General features: G+C 36.0%; 2 protein-coding genes across 3 annotated transcripts in view; one reads left to right on the top strand and one right to left on the bottom strand.

Annotated features, from left to right (window-relative positions):
- Positions 1–3,236: 3,236 nt before the first annotated feature.
- On the bottom strand, positions 3,237–12,026 carry LOC109086591. 2 transcript variants are annotated; one of them, XM_042771425.1, is made up of 5 exons: positions 11,750–12,026; positions 8,197–8,327; positions 7,414–7,500; positions 7,137–7,301; positions 3,237–3,927 (listed from the first exon to the last, which is right to left on the bottom strand). In XM_042771425.1, the coding sequence occupies exons 1-5, from the start codon at positions 11,856–11,858 to the stop codon at positions 3,790–3,792; spliced, it is 630 nt and encodes a 209-aa protein (XP_042627359.1). In that variant the 5' UTR covers positions 11,859–12,026; the 3' UTR covers positions 3,237–3,789. The 2 variants fall into 2 exon arrangements, with proteins under 2 accessions (XP_042627359.1, XP_042627349.1); XM_042771415.1 differs by having other exon boundaries at positions 3,237–3,930.
- A 6,824-nt stretch (positions 12,027–18,850) lies between these two features.
- The window catches only part of LOC109067430 (chloride channel protein 2-like), a 36,773-nt gene continuing 33,930 nt past the window's right edge, over positions 18,851–21,693 (top strand). The window contains exon 1 of the mRNA XM_042771437.1: positions 18,851–19,078. Within this exon, the coding sequence (XP_042627371.1) occupies positions 19,028–19,078 (51 nt within the window). The 5' untranslated portion in view covers positions 18,851–19,027. The remainder of the gene's footprint in view (positions 19,079–21,693) is intronic.

Below are 21,693 nucleotides of genomic sequence, written 5' to 3' on the forward strand. Positions count from 1 at the left end.
GTCTCTTTTGTCAATTGATGATAATAGCACTCTGCTCTGACAGGGCACCAAAAATCAGGACTGTCCCCAGAAAACAGGAACGTCTGGTCACCCTAGGGCCTTACTGAACATACTGAATATCCTGCAACTAAATAAGCAAATAATTAAACTTTTTAACTTGTTTAGATTAAACCTCTAGTAGAAGTGGAAGGTGTGAGTGACATACAGGCTTTTTTCAAGACACTTTGATGGGTTGTATTATTGATTTTTTAAATACACTTTATGCCAGGTGTGTTTTATTTTTGATTCAAGAGATATTGAGTGTTGTGATTAAATTGAGATTCACAAGACATTCAGTATTTTGATATTGGAATGTCTACATTAATAAATCCCAAAATGACGACAGAAATTAAAATGCTATTAAACTGCATGTTATATCAGTTCCCTTTCAACTAATAAAAATGAATGCAAGAAAACAAAGTTTGCTTTTATATAAGCAGGCTTTCAAGAGTTATGTTCGACACTCTAATTAAACTGTTGGAGGTAAATGCCTATATATATTCTGTGAAAAAAGCCTTAGAGATGTAGTCCCAGCTGTTAGTGGGACAGAAGAAGAGGATGAGCAGAAGGAAAAGCAGCATGAACACAACACTGACAGATGCAGAGATGGCATTAATCAGAATCGTCACTACAATAACATGTGCAGCACATTGATGTACAGGGTAATGTTACATGGACCTAATTTTGCTGTTCCTATGCTGAGGACGGATAAAACCTTCAAAATATTTAGCACCACATTGATATGTGCAGCACATTGATGTACAGGGTACTGTAATTCGTGCTCTGCTTTTACACAAAGTGCACACACACAGCAGTGAACACACACACACCGTGAACACATGTGGGCAGCCATTTTGCTGCGGCGCCCGGGGAGCAGTTGGGGGTTCGGTTGCTCAAGGGACCTCAATCATGGTATTGAGGGGTGGAGAGAGCACTGTACATTCACAATCCCCCCACCTACAACGAGACTAAGATTTGATTGCGTTTCCGACTGTAACCATTAGCCCACAACTTATATTTATAATATGTATAGATAATGTAACCTATTGGATTACACATATTAGGAAATGTATTCGGACTACTTTTTGATTACTTTTGTACACATACAGTAGATTTGATTGTTGTTTACTGTACCATATAAAATATATTTCATTATTTGGGGTCAATATGAAGTTCACACTAAACTACAACTAACTGGGTCAATAAAGAACTATTAATCCAAGCTAAAAAGCTAATAATAAAATAAAAATAAATAAATACTTTTTATTTTTAAACTTTTTCCCTGCATGTCAGTGTGACCATTAACCGAACATGCCAATGTGTTGTTATCATTGACATAATTCAAAATCTCAGGGGGACTTCAAGTGAATATTTTAGGTCAAAGGGATTCGGATGACAAAAAAACTTCCCTGCATTATATTGATATAACATAATACATTAATAAATAGGAAAACAGCAATGACATTACAAAGCGAAAGTCTTGCAGGTTTTGAATTATTTTGTGTAGACCTCCAGAATTCAGAAAAGGTCACTGGATATTTTGCAGATATTTTACTGCTTTACTGTATATCAGTGTTTATTAACTTGCATAATTATTCATCTCATACATGGTCTAATAGGTTTATTGGTGCTTTTGATCCTAAAGTCAAAAATCTGATTTAAAAAGGGTCTCATTAAATCACCAAAGAAAACACACAAGTCATTTAGCAGATTCTATATTCATATTCAAGAAATAAGGGTACAACAGCTGTCACTGGGGCGGTACCTTTTCAAAAGGTACACTTTTGTACCTATTAGGTTCTAATATGTCCACTTTAAGTACTTATATGTACCTTTAAGGTACCAAAATGCACCCTTTTGAAAAGGTACTGCCCCAGTGCCAGCTGTTGGGCCTTTATTTCTGAGAGTGTAGATATTTGTCAGTTACTGAACGGCACAGTCAATCACAAGTTCTCCCTGATGTTCTCTCTACAGCTCATTTTTTTGTTTGAGACTTGTTATGTAATTTGTTATGTAAATTACACATTAAGGTCTTCACTTTAAATTTATCTTGTACATCATTTGAGATCCCATGGAATAATATAATTAATATGTTAAAAATGTGGAAGAATATGGTAGAAATAAAATTCATATGTAATCTGTTATATCATATTATATATATTTTTTTTTTTTAGGGCTGTCAAATGATTAATCACGATTAATCACATCCAAAATAAAAGTTTTGTTTACATAATATATGTATGTGTACAGGGTATATTTATTATGTATATATAAATACACACACATAAATTATATATTTAGAAAATATTTACATGTATATACATTTATAGATTTATATTCTTATATTTTATATTATATATAAATATATTTAATATATAAACATAACATATTCTTCTTAATATATACATGCATGTGTGTGTATTTATGTATACATACAAATATACACAGTATACACACATATATTATGTAAACAAAACTTTTATTTTGGATGTGATTAATCGTGATTAATCATTTGACAGCCCTAATATATATATATATATCAATCATAAAGTAAAAACAGTAATATTGACATATTGTTACAATTTAAAATAATTATGTTCTATTTAATATATTTTAAAATGTAATTTGTTCCTGTGATTTTCAGCAGCTGTTATTCCAGTCTTCAGTGTCACTTCATAAAATAATAATAATAATAATAATAAAAAAAACATTCTAATATGATGATATCCTGAAAACAGTTGCTTAATATTTTTGTGGAAAATTTATGCATTTTTTTCCCCTTGATAAATAGAAAGTTTATTTGTGATGATATCCTGATTAAATTTTTTTTTTATTTTTTTGGAATTTTTTACTTTGTGTCACTGATGCATTGACACTGTTTTGTTTCAGGGGATCAGTTGTTGGAATTATTGAAAAAAGTCGTTATTTTTGTTTTCTTCGCTTACAAAAAGTGTTCCTGTCGCTTCATATAACACAGGTTGCAGTCTGATGGCAGATGGAGTATTCTGAAGATGACTTTCTTACCTTTTATGGACCCTGACACTGTTATTTACTTTGCAGTCTATGGGACAGTCTCAGGCCTCCTGTTTTTCATCCAAAATATCTTAAATTGTGTTCCGAAGATGAACTGAGCTTTTACGGGTTTGGAACGACATGGGGGTAAATGATTTATGACAAAATTTTCATTTTGGGTGGAGTATCCCTTTAATGATAAGGTTGTTTTTTTTCTTTTACACAATATTGTAAATACTATTTTTATACAAAATATATTATATACACAAATATTCCATAATTATAACTTGGAGTGTACAAATAAAGTGACCTTTCCTGTGTGTACACTGCACAACCTCTGCACTGTCACACTGTCGCAGTTATCTTCTATGTGCTATCACACCATGTCAATTCAACCAACTTTCAGGCAGGCTACAAAATAAATAAATATAATCTGTGATATAAAATAACATTTAGCCCTCATCAGAAACTCTTTTCAGTTCAGAACAGTTTGTCTCTTTAAAAGTTCAGTGGGTGCAACTCAACAGGTGAGTTAGTTCAGCTATGATCCAGTAGATGGCACAGAGTTGTCGTTTATGCATCATGTACTTTCTCCTATGTTAGTCTCAGATTTCCAGCAAAGTGCATGGCCCTCTATTGTCTTGAAGGTGGACCGTTGTTAAAATTGATTGGGCCTGTCTGGTCCCATTATAGAGACAAGGTTGAAGAGAAGCTGAGATTAGAAGTCAGTTTTTCAGTCTAGCACCCCTTTGCCATCTCTGCAATGAGCCACTCCAGCTTGCCAGTTAGTAGAAGCCCTAAGTGCTTCAACACCAAACCTAAATCCTTAGAGGGCTGACCCAGACATAGCTCTGCCTGGAGCCCTACCTGCTCCCCCTGCTGGACGAGACAAAGATGGACAGATAAGGAAAATGGTTCAAGCTAAAAATAGTCAAGGTATGTTGAAGCAGAGAAGAACAGAAAGGATTTTTACTGACAGAAATGACTGTCCAACTTTAGAGGATTACTGGGTCATCGCTGAGATCATTGAAAACACCAGCTTTGATTCTCACATGAAGTAGGTTAATTATGTTTAGCAAATTCATCAGAAATAAGCAAAATACAGTCCAGCATCTCCCCACAGTACGTGCTTTAATCTAGGAGTGGCGGTATGTATATTTTATCAGCAGGGCATGGCTGTAATGCACTTCAGAAAACACCACGTTCCCATAATTCTCACTGGTCAAATATATCTTCCCTTCTTTCATGGGGAAGGAAGGCAGAGGTCACCAGTACTCAAAGTCATCAAGATGACTTGATAAATCAACAAAGATTCCGGGAAGGCAGGATATTTTTATTGAGAACTACGTGGTTCAACAACCACATTCAAATGGGGAAAAATCCCATTCACGTCTTCACGCTAAAATGTTTTCCAAGCACTTTTTCTTTCCCTTTACAACTGTCACCTGTTCACTTAGCAAATACATGGTTTTTAAGTACCATAAAAGTACATCTCACTCATTAAGTCTTGTGAAATTAAAGTTTAGTGAAATTACATTAAATTACATTACATTATTAAGCTATTAGTTTTGAATCAACAATTGCAATCAAGTGTTTATATTAAACAAAAAATAATATTAACAATGTCTTTTATTATAAATAATAAGTTTTGTTTCCCATTATGTCTTTTTAGTAATTTAATTACTGTTTAATATTTGCTATATATATTAGTGCTGTCAAACGATTAATCGCATACAATATAAAAGGTTTTTGTTGGCATAATATATGTGTGTTCTGTGTATATTTATTATGTATATATAAATACACACACATAGGTTATATAAAAAAGTATATGTATTAATATCTATATTTATATTCATATAATTTATATTTAAAAATATATATTTCTTATATAAACATAACATAACATAATACATACATTTTTAAATATAGACATGCATGTGTGAGTGTTTATATATACATATTAATTATACACAGCACACATACATATATTATGTAAACAAAAACATTTATTTTGGATGCGATTAATCATGATTAATCGTTTGACAGCACTAATATATTATATATATATATATATATATATATATATATATATATATATATATATATATATATAATTTATTGGTCCTATGCATTGTGATTGGCCGAATGCCTCAAGCATGTGACAGAAATATTATGGCCTATAGAGTAGTACTGCATCCTTCAGATCTCCAAAAGTCTTTAGTTTTATTATATTTATAGAGAGAAAGATTGTCTGTACCGATTTTTTTCGGAAAAACACGAGCGGCTGGAGGCGTTGACGTGTGGGCGGAGCTAAAGAATCACATGCGCTACTTTTACAACATTTGTGTGTGTTTACTCGTGGTTTATGAGGACATGAATGATTTATGGATTTATTGTATGTGACTTATCAGTACACACGCCGGAACCGTTTTTGCACATCAGACTAATATTTTCATAGAAAAAACATTGTAATAGTAGCGCATTTCAATGAAGAAGCGCGCTTTGTGATTTATTATTAAATAATTCATTTATTTTCATTGACATTTTTTCACACGCATTGTGTATTGTTGTTTGGAGTGGTTTAACAATAAACAAACAGAAACCTACAGTGGCCAGCTAAACAAATGTTAAATATACACACCATACATCGCATGTTGTTTACTTGATGTGCTTACGCGCCGATAGCTAAGTTAACAACACAGATATTTGAAGCAGTTTTACTCACCGCCTGCGGTTCCAACCGAGCGGCAACCTCGCGCTCTCTCTCGTGAAGCCAATAAGGAAGTGACTAAAACTGTAATTCATCGACTGGCCGCTTGAGGCTGGCTGCAAAAGGGAGTCAGTCCCATAGACTCCCCATGTTAAACATGCCCAACTTTTACAGCATAAAAAAAACATGTTTTACAGCCTGGTTCAAAAAATGATTTTGGTCTATATTGCTAATTTTGGCCCTCATGACAACTGTGAGGGGGTGTGAAATTTTTTTTATAACTCCTTCCGTTTAAAATATATATAAGCCAGTCTGCATAATTAAGGGCGTGGTCACTTGAGTGAACAGTGTGGATTGCCCTGCTGACAATGCCGTCGCGCTAGGTGGGCGTGGCTTCAGCAACCAGCCTCCGCCTTTTTGCCCATTTTCGATTTTATTCCGGGAGAGTCGCGCAGTGACGCGCTGCCAAGAGACGGCCCGCTCTGCACACTTTGAGCTTCAAAACAGCTATTGAGAAGTCTATGGGTGACGTCACGGATACTACGTCCATATTTTTTTACAGTCTATAGTTCCAACACACGATCGTGACCCTTTGGGACTGCATCATCCTTAAGAAATAAACGCTTTGCAAATCCGGTGTCAAACTGGGACTTGTTTGTAAAACAAGCATCTTCGAAATGCAGGGAACAAACAAAAACACTTGCACAACTCCGTTGATGCTCTTAAAAAAAAACTCCATCCCACTGGTCCCTTAATGTTGTTTTTTTTGGTAATCTGTGCAGGGTTGTCTTGCCCTGGCAAACCACAAAAACACTTCTTCTTTGGTGACATGCTTTTCGCTCTCTCGCTCTGGTGAGTGAATGTATCTGCTCTGGTCTACGGGCGCGCGCGCGCTCTTCCGGGAGAAGTGCCCTTAGGACCCATATAAGGAAATTCCGCACCATTAACGTCACACAGACAGACTCGAAAAAAACTTTCCGAAACTGTGTGACCAACCGGAAGGAGTCATTTTTGGAACAAAAACTACTCTGTCAAACGTACAACTTAATTTTTGAAACTTTGTCCATGTTTAGCATGGGAATCCAACTATTTAACAGTGTAAAAAACTCAGTATGCATGAAATAGCATTTCACCCCCCCTTTAACTGATTGTTGAGTATTTGTAATATTTTTACAAAATTACATATTGTTAGATTTATTTCTTTTTGTGAGGTTATATGTTGTAGTCGGTCCTGTGGTAAATCCAATGCCCTCATTCTTCATTCTGCAAGTCAATATTAGCTCCTATGTGCTCTCAATCTGTCTGCACACCTTAAGTCTCTGTGCCAGTATTTATCTGAGCTGCAGTACAAGGTTGAACTGGTCATCCTCACCTCAATGCGGAGTAGTCTTACTACATGCAAGTAGTTGTTGATACTGTGCTCCAAGCGCTCCAGCAGAGTGAGTCCACAGCCAGGTTGGCTGAGTGTCCTGGCAGACCTCACATCCTGCGCTAGAGTCCCCAAAGACAGCAGGATCTCGGCCCTCTGCTCATGCACCTGGAACACACACACACAGGTGTCTCAAAGAGTGTGTGCCCGAGAGCAGCGTGAGTGGGTTGATGCACTAATGGAGGGAATGTGTGGGAGTGGGCTGCATTGAACGACTCACTGATTTTCTCTCCCAGGTTGCTTTGTGAATTCTGATGCATGGTAATTTAATATCAGACGGCAGAGGATCTACAGCACTGCAGACTACCTGTAAAGGGAGTGAAAAGCACAGCCTGTTAAATGTCTCACTGGTGGATAGACAAGCAAAGATGTAGACGCTGAGAAGTCAGGCAAACACAGAGTCAAGTCAATGAGACAGTGGATAACACCAGGACAGAGGATGACAGAGAATCAAGTAAGACAATTAACATGCAGATATGTAGACTGACATATATCTGTCAAGTGAAGAGTCGCGTGCAAACATCTAATAAGGCTGAGCTATTAATGCTAAAATGGTAACTTGGTATTAATTCCTGCAGTGTTTTTTTTTACTAACAAACACAAATATATGGTGGTGACTTGAAAAATTATTCAACGGATTGGAAGACTTTTATAGCCTAATTCAACTGAAGGTTATTTGGATATGATTTAAGCACAAAATATAGGCTCATTTGGATTGAAACACCAGAGATGAATATCCTCTCAGACCTTGGTTTGTGCTTGAAATGAAATGGCTCAACCGTCCTTGTAACATGATCTCTTATGAGTTATTATGGTGCAAGGTAAGAATTTAACCATTGGGCCACAGATCAACATCCCAAAGGCCCATTCATTTTAAAATTATCTATTATAATATAATAATAAGAGAAAAGTGATAATTCTTGGTTTTTGTTGTTATTGAAAGAAACAGAAAAACATAGAAGTAAAGAACTATTTACATCTGAAGTAGATTTCTCAGTCTTACCATTTCCACTTGTAAGTCCTTGACCTTGTTCATCATCCTTCTGGCTTCGCTGTCACACACAAAGTCAATTGGTCTAGTGTGAACGTAAGACAGTTCAGAGGCAACCATGCTGAATATTATTACCAGCACTCCTATAAGACAACCAGTCCAATGAGAAAATGTGTGTTTGTATTATGTAACTCTGGGAACTACAATAATGAATTACAGTGGTAGATCCATTAAGTCACAAATGTGCAATATATATATATATATATATATATATTAGAGTGCAAAAGTGCCTGCCCTCTTTTTCAACAGACTCGGTTCCAGAAGTATTTTTCCCCTTAGTCTTTCCTAAATTCATTTTTAAAAATGTCTTTATTAAATACCTGTAAGCCATGAATCAAAGCAACCAGCCACGAGGCGAATCACAAGATTGCAAACTTGAAAATTGGACAAAAGGACAAATGTATGTGTACTTTAATGAGGGCTTTAATGAAGGAAAGAACTACAATCCCATTAAGCATTGACGACGACACCAGTTTACATTTACATTTAGTCATTTAGCAGACACTTTTATCCAAAGCGACTTACAAATGAGGACAATAGAAGCAATCAAAATCAACAAAAGAGCAATGATACACAAGTGTTATAACAAGTCTCAGTTAGCTTAAAACGCAGTACTCGTAGCAAGGGCTTTTAAATAATATAATAAATAAAAAGAAAACAGATAGAATAGAAAAACAATGGATAAACAATGGATAAATATAAAACTTTTGATTTAAAGGTGCTGATTATATAGCCTATACAGAAATAATATATTTTACGCTCATTGCAAAATATGTATATTATGCATACAAATATTTAAGTAGCTTGAGATCGTAGAGAAACAGATGCTAGCATACTACACAAACCACATACTAGCATATTACTCTTCCTACTTCTACCATGTATTTCCATTTCAGAAATAGTAAATATGCTGTACCAAATTAATTGTTACTCTACATAATTTTCAGTGCTTTATTGAAGTGGGAGGTTCTTTTGGTTTTTGGTGCAGTTTGCTTGTCATTTCTCTGCAAAATTATGGGTAATGTAGTTTTCCACCAGAAATTCTCCTTTAAAACACAAGTATTTCAAAAAATAATTTGAAATAATGTGGGTTGACAGCTTCAACAAAAGCATATGCCATTTATTTAAACAAACTTGTAGCTTACAGGTCTGTCAGTATAAAGGTTTAAAAAGTGTTGTGACATACAGCCAAGTATGGTGACCCATACTCAGAATTCGTGCTCTGCATTTAACCCATCCAATGTGCACATACACAGAAGTGAACACACACACACACCGTGAACACACACCTGGACCAGTGGGCAGCCATTTATGCTGCAGCACCCGGGGAGCAGTTGGGGGTTCGGTGCCTTGCTCAAGGGCACCTCAGTCGTGGTATTGCCAGCCCGAGACTCAAATAGTTAAACTCTACGTTTAACTATTGTTAAAAATCAATTGCCCAATGGAGAAAATGTATGGGATTTTTACTTCTGGAACCAAACTGTTGCACTCTATCCACCTTATTTGGCAAGTAAGCTATTTTCTATGAATGTAGGAGACTTCAGATTCATTAGCCACTATAAAGCAAATTTAGTGGTAAACAACTAGTAGAATAACAAGTGCAGTAAATGGTAAAAAATATTACTACAAACCATTTTTATAAATTATAATTATGACAATACATTAAAATATTATTAAAAGAAATACCAGGCTGCAATATTAATAATTAATATATAAATAAAGTTTGTGTTTTGCAAAGTTTGCTGCTTAAGCTGTTGTGGTGTTCATTCACATTGTTTTGTTGAGTGATCAGATGCATTTTAAATGATTGCTAAAAGCTTCATTGGCCAAAAAATTTACTTTTCACAAAATAAAAAATAAAAATTTCACTGTTTTTGATCCTGACAAAATGACCAGTTAACATTAACTGACTAATCATATCAGGTTAGTGTGAGAGCATCTGCACGCACAGTGAGGCCAAGATTTGTAGACAATTGCCTGGTGTCAAGAAGGGCAGCAAAGAAGCCACTTCTCTCCAAGAAAAAAAACGCTGAGGACAGACTGAAATCCTGCAAAGCAAGAGTGATAAAGAAGTGGCTCGAAGATCATTACACTGAAATTTTGGATCCATTGCCAGGCAACTCTGTGGTCAGTCCTCAAAAGGCGAGTGGACAAGCAGAAGCACACAGATTGTGATCAACTCCGAGAACTAAGGCAAGAATGGATCAACATCAGTCAGGATTTGGCCCAGAAGCTAATATCCAGCATGCCAGAGCAAACTGCAGAGGTTATAAAGAACAAGGGTCAACACTGTAGCTAAACATTGACTCATTATAATTTTTATTTTATTTTATTTATTTAGCCAATAAAAGCATTTAAAACGTTTTTTTATATATATTGTTTTTTTTTTAATATATGTTGGAAAATTGTGTACAAATTATTAATACGAATACTTTGGAAGAAAAATTTTCAAATTACTGCCAAAACTTTTGTCCATGACTCTGCATAGGCAGAGCAAGGCTGGGGAAGGTTTAGCCTTCCCCTGGCCATGAGGACTTGCTGCAAAATTAAATCTATTACGTCTGTTGCTAACAAAGCAAAAATGAACATATAGATCTGCTCATGCTGCACGTATTTCATTTTATGCGTTTTTAAAGTGTTGCGCATATTAACCAATCACATACAATTCTGTTGAGCTTCAGAATGCAATGGCCAATCAGAGGCGTTCAGATGAGTCATCGCTGAAACTCATCAGTTTTGAGTGCGCGCGCGTTCTCTGACTGAATTCAGCTAATTCTCTCATCAGTAAGAGATTCATTTCACAGTATATACAGCTTCAGTGATTTATAACGATAGTTTGTTGTTGTTGTTGTTGTTGTTGTTTTGTAAGTGCTGAAATTCGCCATAAGTCAAAGTTATTGATAATGTCACTTTCCTAATCATCAATTTCTAATGTTTTTTATTAAATTGTAATCACGTTAAATACAAATTCAGTCCCATTAAACATATTTTATTAGCCTACATGACACCCGTGTCTGGCCGTTTACTAAAAAGACAGGTTAATGATGTTTAATGCATTTGGCTGCTTTTAGCCTTAACCTGTAGTTGGTTCACCCTCCGCCTATGCATACATAGTCTACACATATAATACATAGTCCTATTATTCAAACTATATATATATATAGGTAGAATAAAACTTTTAACAGATGGCTAGAAGTTCAGAAGTCTCCAATTCCAAAACATCGGAATTGGTGAGAGATGAGCTAAGATGGGATAGAGCAGAACTAAAGTCTTGTGTAGTTACATTTGCTTTTAAGATAATCTACAAATAATCTATCAAGTATTTCATTTTCATTTAGTTTATATTAATGACCTGCTCCAAAACTCGAATTTAGAAGCATTTTCAAAATAATTGCGCAAAAGTAGCTATTTTTGAGAAAGAGGGGGGGAGAAAGTTTTAAAAGCCGCTAACACATATCTCCACGACTAGCTCTGCAAAAGGAGGGCATCATTCATGCTTACTTACTTAAATCCATGCCCTGTGACAACATGAGATCCTCATATGCGTTGCTTTCCATTGGAGAGCGCGTTTTTACGCGAAAACGCCCACCGAGATGTGCGCTCATCCACCACATTCACCACACTCCTCATGTGCATCGCCCCCACACTTTCTAACTTCTGAATCTTCCTTTCTCGGCTGGGACGTTTTTTTATCACGTCTCTGAACATGCCCCGGCGTCTCTGCAGTGAGTCACTGCACACCAAAGATATAATTAAAATGAGAGTAACCCTGCGGATGTAGTGGAAACTGATGCAATTCTAAATAAATAAACCTGTAATAAGACTTTTGAAAAGAGGTAGGCTGCACAAACAAAATGAGCCCACATATTTTAGTTCAGGTTAATATTTTTTTATTACGTGATCAGTCTTCTGCTTTCAGAGGATTGCAGTAGAACATGTATTCCTATGTATTCCTTCATTAATTTATAGGCTACCTCCATATTATGCACACTTCATATTTTACTCTTTATATTTTTATTAATACATCACTGAATTTTCCATTAAATATTTGCTGCTTTATTGAATTTATATGCATAAAAATGTCATTGTGCAAAAGGCAAGAAAGAACAGTATAATATTTCCCGTAGTATACATTTTCACTATGCCAATTTCAACCCACAAAATTTAAAATTTAAGTTTAATTGTGCCTTTTTGTAAGTAAAATCAAAGTGATGCCAAAGTCGCCAAATTACCAAAAATATTGAATGTAAGCCTACTTACTAATATCACAGAATAATATAAAAATGTAATATGATCACGTGTTTAACAAGATATATTGATGGCAACAAAAGATGTTATCCGTCTACCTGGGAGCATAATGATACGAACATGTTTAAAGGGATCTCGTGTTCTTAAGTGTTCAAGGGCTCAAAGAAAGCAGGTGTGTGTATGAATCAGCAGAGCTGAATGAGTGTGCTCAGACGGCCTACTTTCATGCCCAGCCTTCTGGTGTCTCTGTCCCTTTGCGAGTTATCATAAATATTTGTTTTATTCAGCTCCAACATATCTCTTTGCCAGATAAAACACACACACACACACACACACACACACACACACACACACACACACACACACACACACAGTCATTTCGGCAGTCATTTCATTTCACATTTTTCAGTCTTAGCACAACACCTGTCACCTGTAAGGCTATAATGTTCAAATGCATACACAGACAGCAGTAGAAATATAGCAGGCATATCTTCCTAGCAAAACACCTGTTGTCTCTGGATTTGGTGAATTGGTGTAAACATGAGGAGATCATAGTGCATTCACTGTTTATTTGCTGCAAATGTGAACACTGAGCCACACTGAAAAAATGTTTTCATTCATCCAATTAAAAAAATGTAGTGTAAGGGTTCACATTTTATAACTTGAGCCAATGAATAATAATAAACTAAACAATTAATTTAAATTCTATTTTTGATCTAAACAAAAATATATAGATTTGGTTAGAGCTCATCGTTATGACGATCAGGGTTTGCATTAGTTGGGCTCTTGACCCTTGACTTTTTAATGTGTTTTTTTTTTTTTTTTTTTTTTTGCTGTAACAGTGTTTGTAACAGTGTTTGTAAGGCACGTTTGTTATAGCAAGAAAATACACAAAAAAATTGTGGTTAAGCGTTTTTTTTTATTAGTTTCAAGTTATTTATAATAGCTACACTATACAAGACGAGATGATGAACTATTATAAAAGATTTTAAAAACATCTTTAGAATTACAGCATCATTTAGACACACAGACATCAAGAATCAGCACATGAATCTCAACAATGGTGACAATCAAAAGCTTCATGCTGCAATGCATGCTGGGTACCAGCACAGTACAAAACTCAACCATGACTCCCAGCATGCATTGTGGCATGAAGTTTTTGATTTGTCACTGTTGTTGAGATTCATACGTTGATTCTTGATGTGTGTGTTTCATAGCACATCAGTGTTTTTTTTTTTGAGTGACGTGTTTAACAATCTTTTATAACAGCCTGATCATCACTGCTCATTCTTTTACTCTAGTGTTTCAATAACATTGTTTTGGTACGAGGAAAGACACTGGGTAAAATCAGTGAACCTGGTGTTTAATGATGAATATGCCATTAGCAAAACATAATCAACGATTCTATATTTTGCTTTGGCCCTTTTTTGCCACAACAAATATGTTTAAAGACACATGGTTACAGCCTTCAAAGAAAAGTTAATTTAAAAAAATCAAGGGTCAAGTTAAGAGCCCAACTAAAGCAAACACTGATCTCTTTCATGGTAGTATCAAAAAAAAAAAAGAAAAAAAAAAAAAAAAAGGAATAACAACATGTAAACCTCTGTTCATTCTCAATAAGCACTTCTGTAGATGTCTGACAGGAATAGCGTCAGTCTGTTGAGTGTTGAGTTAACGTTCTGGTTACACAGTTCTGGTTATATATATATATATATATATATTTTTTTTTTTTTTTTTTAGTGTAGCATCAATGTTTACCAGCTCTCAGATGTAAAAAATCTGACACCTGAGTACTGAAATTGTGGATGTGTGAAAGACGTCTGACAGAAATAGCATCAGTCTGTTGAGTGTTGAGTTAACTTTCTGGTTAAACAGTGATATATATATATGTAATATATATATATATATATATATATATATATATATATAATATATATATATATATATAAATTTTTTTTTTTTTCTTCAGTGTAAGGTCAATGTTTACCAGCTCTCAGAAGTTACAAATCTGACACTTGAGTACTGAAATTGTGGATGTGTGAAAGTTATGAATAATAAATATTGATGTAAAGATTTTTTTTTAAAATTGAGAAATAATTGTTTAATGAAATCTATATCTATTTTATCGGCGAAAACAAATAATTTCTAATATTATTTTTTAAATGAGAATTTTTGTGTTTATTAAATCTACATCTTTTTGTTTAGATCAAAAATAGAATTTAAATTAATTGACTTTCTTCAACAAGAAAAAATATACTTTGTGCCAGGTTTTATAAAATAAAAATAGTTTTCATAGACATAGAAAATATTTTTTAAAACAATTTATTTATTTTCTTCATTGGCTCAAGTTACAAAATATAGATTATTTTATAATTGGATGAATGAAAACATTTTTTCAGTGTACTTTTTTTTTAATTGGATGAATGAAAACATATTTTCAGTGCAGAATGATCATAGTTATATTTAAATATAAGAGAGTGTTTGCTCTGCACATTAGCGCACACTGAAATTAGAGGCTCTCACCACCCTCTCTCTTTCGCAGTGCAGAAACAATCTTCCGCTCAGTCACCCTGCAGCAGCCCACAAGTCACAGCTGTGAAAAATCAGGATAGGACAAAAAGCCTTGTCTACAAGCCTTGGAGTCGTTGTGATCACGACAAGCTCTGAAACCAATCAGTAATGATTACAACACCACACATAGACGGGGAACATGTCCCATCGTAGATCATCTAGATAGACAGATTAGATAGATAGATAGATAGATAGATAGATAGATAGATAGATAGATAGATAGATAGATAGATGTCAAAATGACATCAGCGCAATGCACCTATGAAGACAAACGCGCCATCACATGGTGTTAATAACGGGCAATAGGAACAGAAGTGGAATCAACCCGCAATAACTAAACCAGTGACCGAACCCGCATTGCATCACAGTATCAATTCCTGGCCAGTGCACGCGTCTCTCCTTTACCTGTCAGCGCTTGCAGTGCACTCTAATCCGAACCGTTTAGGTGATGCATTACCACCGACAAGTAGGCTATGTTTTAAGGGAAGCGCTTGGCCATTTTTCCCCCCGCTTTATTTTTTTTTTTTTTTTTTTTTTTTTTTTGAAGTTTAGCCTCCAGTCTGACGCGAATTCAAAGACGAGCGAGAGGCATCAGCAACAGGGCACTGCCAATTCAACAGCGAGGACAATTATACAGAAAGCATCTCGATCGTCTAGACGAAGAATTGGGACCGAACAGCACTGACGTCATTACTCGATTTTGATTGCGTTGCTCTAATTGTGTGGGGATTTCTTACATTTTTTTGCGTCATTAAATGGAGCGGCGTAGGTGACGTTTGGACTGTTGCGTTCAAGAGGAGCTCTTACAAGACTAAAAGCCGGCGCGGAAAAATGTGAGTAGCCGCAAAAGACAAAATAGCAACCTGTTAAGGTGTCCAATGTAGCTGCCGATAAACTGCGCGTTAAAGCGCTTTAGAAGTCACTCAAGTGCCATCGGAACAATCCGTTCTCCTCATTGAAGCTTCTGTGTGTCATTCTTATTACGAAGGGCATTTAATCGACAGGGTTATCTTGTGGGGCTCAAGGGCACAGTGTTATTCCTGCAGAGAGTTGAACATACGCATGATTCTCTTGTCTAGATCCTTTAATGAGGACAAATAGGCAAAATTTTGACTCAGTGTAAGATGATGTCCTATCGCTCCCATGAAACCCTGTGGATTCAGTCGTTTACAGCCAATGTCCCTTCAAGGTCCTTTCTTAGTGTTGGAAGAATCTAAAACGCAAGGGGGAAAATTTTCAATTTATATTTGCATCTACATAATTCAAAACTGAAATCGATAACTCCACCTCTGCATTCACTTAAGGGAAAAATTATGTTCAAATTGGAAATGGAAGAGTTCACTTCACATTCAGAAGAGAGAAATATCTCATAACTTTGAGAGAAACTTTATCTCCTTAACTTGATTGATTGATTTGGTATCATGTGGAGTTGATAAATTGCTATCAATTCAAGTTTGATTGAAAAAATTATGCACTCTGTAAATTTATGGTAAAAATGTCAGCTGTATTTGCTAGAACTTTACCATAAAAATACACTGAAGATATTACAAGCATTACAGGATGGCATTTTGGTGACCAGATTTCACAGTTCCTAAATATATGTCATGCAATTATATAATATGTTATAATAACCTATCTGAGGTATAATCTGTTTGTTGTAAAATGTGCTGATATGATAGAAAATGGACACTGGAAAGCCACACGATGATTTAAAGTTCAGTAACATTGGCCTCTCCAGCGACAGTGACTAATAATAACTTGAGGACAGAGCACAGTGTTGCCCACACAAACACAAAACACCATCAGGGTAACTCACATGACACTAATGTAAAACATGAACTAAATAACAAAAAATACTAGAACATCTCAATGCACATAACAAAAATTAGATGAAACAAACTACTTGAATGAAATCCAAGCAAATTTAATTGATCATGGAGCGAATTCTGTGAATTCTTTTCCCTTATAAAATAAAAGACAAATAAATATAATTAAAATCACAATTTAAGTAATATTTTACTGTAAAATTGCCTTCTTGAATTTAATATAATTGGCATCACAATTTTATACTTCTAGAAAACATTTTTGTAGTGTTCTACAGTGAAATTACATGTATTGTTTTTGTTCTGTATTTTTAAATTGTATATGAAAATAACTTAACTAAGTTTTTAACTTAAGTTTGTTATTTAGTTATATGTTCAGTTAATAAATTAATAGGTTTTTATAGCATTTGTACATCAAACTACAAAATACAGTGTATTTCCAGCCTGAACGTATGTACACTCATAGAATTTAGATCGAGCCAAAACCAATTTTGTTGCAGGCTAGTATTGAGCAAAAAGAGCCACATGCCTTTGAGTTCAAGGCGCACTGGGTCTTATTCCCTGTTGTCTGGGATGGTAATGTACTTGTATGTAATCTATTATCGACCCTTGTTTCACACCCCCACTATGGATTGACGTCACATTTTCTCACCCAGACCCACATTTAAATAGTCAATGAACAAGTTGTTCTTTTGAACTCTTTGGGCTTCCACAGTTCATTAAAAGAACATTACAGAAAGTTTTTTGGAAGATGCATCGAATTGGGTCAGTGTGTTAGTGCTGAGGGCATTGGAACACCCAATTCAAAGGAATGTGCAATGGGTTGGGATGCTCACCTGTCCATACCTTGTGACATGTGTAGCCTTTGTGCTCAAACAGTTAAGTGAAGATGGTTTGCACAGTGCAGTCTGATGTATAAAGACACACAGAAATAAGGTTGGTTTATTTACTACTTATCTTAAAAAGATATTATGTTCATTCAAAATGAAAATTAATTTCCTTCTGTGGAACACAAAAGATGATATCTTAAAGAAGTTGTGGTTTAAACAACATTGAAAAGAGGTAGATTACCAGCTATGAGTGTACAGTGTACTTTGCAGTGATCTGTTTGATGACAGCTACAAACACAAAGACATGTTGTTTCTATCAGTATTTTTAAGCAAAGACAGGGTTTTTCAGTTAAGTCTGTGTGCATGAGCATGCATAGAGGAAAGAGAGCTTGAACACGTATACACAAAAACACTGCAGTGTTGCAAGAAAACTGACAGAATTCACAGTGCTACATTCATATTTCATCCCAGCCTGTGCCCCTGCTGTTCCCTGTGCTGGCAGTAGACCTGTTACTGAGCCCAAGAGCAGCCTACCAGTCTCTGTCTCTGTATGGAAATCGGTTTAACAGCCAATTGGTTTCTTTCTCTCTCTCCAAAGAATTTGGTCTTTCATCCCTTGAAGCCTTTGAGCTGTTGGTGCTCGTGGGCCGAGTTTAAAATGCATCCTATTTCAAGCTTGCATCTATATTTAGTAGTATTTACAATATAAGCATAAGTAATATTAATGAGGGGTGTAATGAACTGCTCAGGCTCTCCACAGGTTTTGAAAGTGATGTTCTGTGTCGATACAAATCAGTTAATTTAGAAGGGTAACAGGTGCATCCCAATTTCAACTGAAAATAATTCAGCTCAGTGAGTATCAATGTTGAGTATCCAAAGTGTTCTTTGTATGATAAACTGAAAACATATCTGTTCCTGCCTCGGGTCATTAAAACTTAGTCATAAACAGCCTGGTATGCGTAATCTACGCAATAAGTGCTTGAGTGCACAGTAGTGCAAAATAGCGATTACTCACACAGCGGTAGAAAATATATCTATTGATTTTTGACAAACGAGTCAACAGGTATGAAGTGTAGTAACCCCTGTCTTCCCACACAAAGCGGGTTTTCAGCGCGTTATGGCATTTATTGCAGTGCGCGCGCGGGAAGAGGGAAGAGTTCATTCGACAGCTGGATGGGCTGCTGGGCTGTTTTCTGCGGTGAAGGACCTGTTACTCAGTTCATGCTGTTTGTTGAATTGCGTCCCAGTGATGCGGAGGTGATCTTGTAGCTTTTGGGAACAGCGTATAGTATTTAAATATTAATCACGGTTATGGCACGAGACCGAGCCCCTCAGCGCGTGCTTCAGTACCAGCAAACTCTGGTGAGTATTGTTGGTCAGCGTGATTCGGATTTTCTTTATATTATTATTTTATCTATAATTATTTTTCGCGAAACCAGCTGTTTTATCCTCAGAGGTGCGTAAAAGTATGATTGGGTGAGGGTAAAGCTGTGGGTTTATTTTAGTTATGTATGAAATCACTTTTTGAATTGCTTAAGTGGCCAATTACATAAGTTGAATGGCGAGAATGTAATACAGCCTAATTATTGTAGGCCAGGAGTGTAAAAGTCGGTTGATATTTCATTTGTGTGTGTTGCTTGGAATTTGTAACCAACTTATATGCTGTTTCCAGCTAATTAAGGCATTTGTATATTGATATACGAGGTAATTCAAGTCTGTCGAGTCCACAATAACATTTGAAGCATAACTAATGGAATCATTTGCATTATGAGTTCATCCACATTTCAAGTTTAAGGGCATAATCAAAGTCCTCCCTTCATCCCTGTTTCATTTCTCCAGTGCCCCTCCTACTCCTGCTCTTGCACTTGTGGACTAAATGTAGATCCACTCTGAATATTAATTGACTCATGCACCAGTTTCCCCCCATTTCTGTCACATGGTGATTGACAGCTGTACCCTGGAGCACTTGACAGGGATATCTCTATATTCAGGCATATATGAAGAGAAGGAGAACTGGAGAAGGACACGTTCAAACAGTTGGTGTGGGGTACAGTCTCTTCTGCACCAAAATCCCCTGCTTCACCCCTCCCACTAACATCCATCTATCTGAGCAAGTTTTTTTTGCACTGTTATGACAAATGCGTTTGCATAATGAAGGTAGGCGTGAAGTGGCCGCACTCAGATCCATGTGTTGCATTTGTATCTTGTCTTTTTGAGTTCAGGCTATTTCTGAGCAGCCTTTCTCCCTGCAGGGCCAGACGATGTGTTCCACAGCGTCTATGTGTGTGATGAATGAAACTGGGACATTTTTTTTCCGACCCTGCTTTCCTTATCGGTGAGAGGATCAATAAAGCTCTATACAAAATGGTGGCTGGAGACTCACGGTTTTATTCTCTCTCTCAACACCTTTCCCTTTAACCAGGGGTTGGGCCTCGTTCTGATTGATGTCTTTATCATTTACTGTCCTCACAAGATGTTTAGATGCACTGCCAGACACACAGTCTGTCTGGACAAATTTGGCCAAAGGAGGATTAGGCTGTGATGTGTGCTTTTCCATGCCATGTTTGTTTTTCCTTTCAGTATGTGCACAAGTTCACTCTCTGTATTTTATTTTCTATTAATTGAATTTCTCCATGGACTTTGCAATGCTTATGCTTTTGAGACTCACATTTTCTGAGTATAAATGCTCAAATATGGCACTCAATACTGTCAGTTTTAATAAATCTGGCCTTGCTCAGTGATTCGTGTTTACACTGAAATTCGTGTGATTGAACTGGTGATATTATCTTCTCACAGGACCTTTTAAATGGTCTTGCAGGTAAGGGCATCACAAGTGCAGTGAGTCTGCTCTTCAATGGCCTTTTGTATCTTGCAGCTCTCAATTGCACATAAGCACACTATTTGCAATTTTCTCCCCGCTCCTTTCAAAGAATCTATTTCACTCAAGCTTCTCTTCTGCACTGGCTGTACCTTTGGACGATATTTCTATATTGTTTGGGAGAAGGGAAAGAACCATGAAGCTTACATTTCTGCTTTCTCAAGAGAGCCAGGTCAGATGATTCCTTCAAGCTTTCAGCAAAAATAGAACGCCTCGGGACACTTTCCTCCTAGCTTTAGCACACATCACTCTGTGTCACTCAGCCCCAACTGCATGGACCAGTGGAGAGTCTCTGCTATCATCCTGTCTGATCACTGGCAGCATTCAATCCATCAAAAATCCGTCCGCCATCTCCAGCTGAAATGCTGCAGCTCTAGCAGGGGTTTACATATGAGAGCTGGATAAGAGCTGAGTAGAGATTACAAACATGAGTCAGTCTGGAGGCAAGCAGTGGTAGAAAGCAAATCGCAAGAGTGGCTGTTTACTTGTCTGAGAGGATGGATAAATTGATGGTATGCTGAAAGACAGAGTGAGTAAAACAGGGATTGAATGTGCTGGTGAAACTGGTTGAGTCAAAGAAGACATTAGTCAGAACTACAAGAGCAGTGGCAATTAAAGGAATAGTGCACCCAAAAATTAAAAGTGATCACAAATACATTTTGTCATTGTTTACTCACCCTCACGTCATTCCATATGACTTTTTTCTTTTTCATGCAAAGAAAGTGGTTGGTCACTCTCAAATGGATAAAATGGACAAAAAGCACATAAAATTGACCGAAATGTGTTTTGGTACAGCGTTGTTCCAAAATATGGGGTCAGTGTGATTTATTTGTTTATTTTTATCTATTTTGAATTTTTTGAAAGAAATCCAAAAATCAAAAGTGACGATAATGATGCAAAATATTGCAATTCTAAGTAAACACTTTTCTTTTGAACTGTTTATTCATTTTAAAAATGTTTTGATAAGCAAATCAGTATATTAGGATGATTTCTAAAGGATTACGTGACACTGAAGACTGGAGTAATGGCTGTTGAAAATTCGGCTTTGCCATCATAGGAATAAATTACATAATAACTTTGTAACTTTGTTCCTGTAATT

The sequence above is a fragment of the Cyprinus carpio genome, chromosome A2 (genome assembly GCF_018340385.1).
Source record: "Cyprinus carpio isolate SPL01 chromosome A2, ASM1834038v1, whole genome shotgun sequence".
Lineage (NCBI taxonomy): Eukaryota > Metazoa > Chordata > Actinopteri > Cypriniformes > Cyprinidae > Cyprinus > Cyprinus carpio.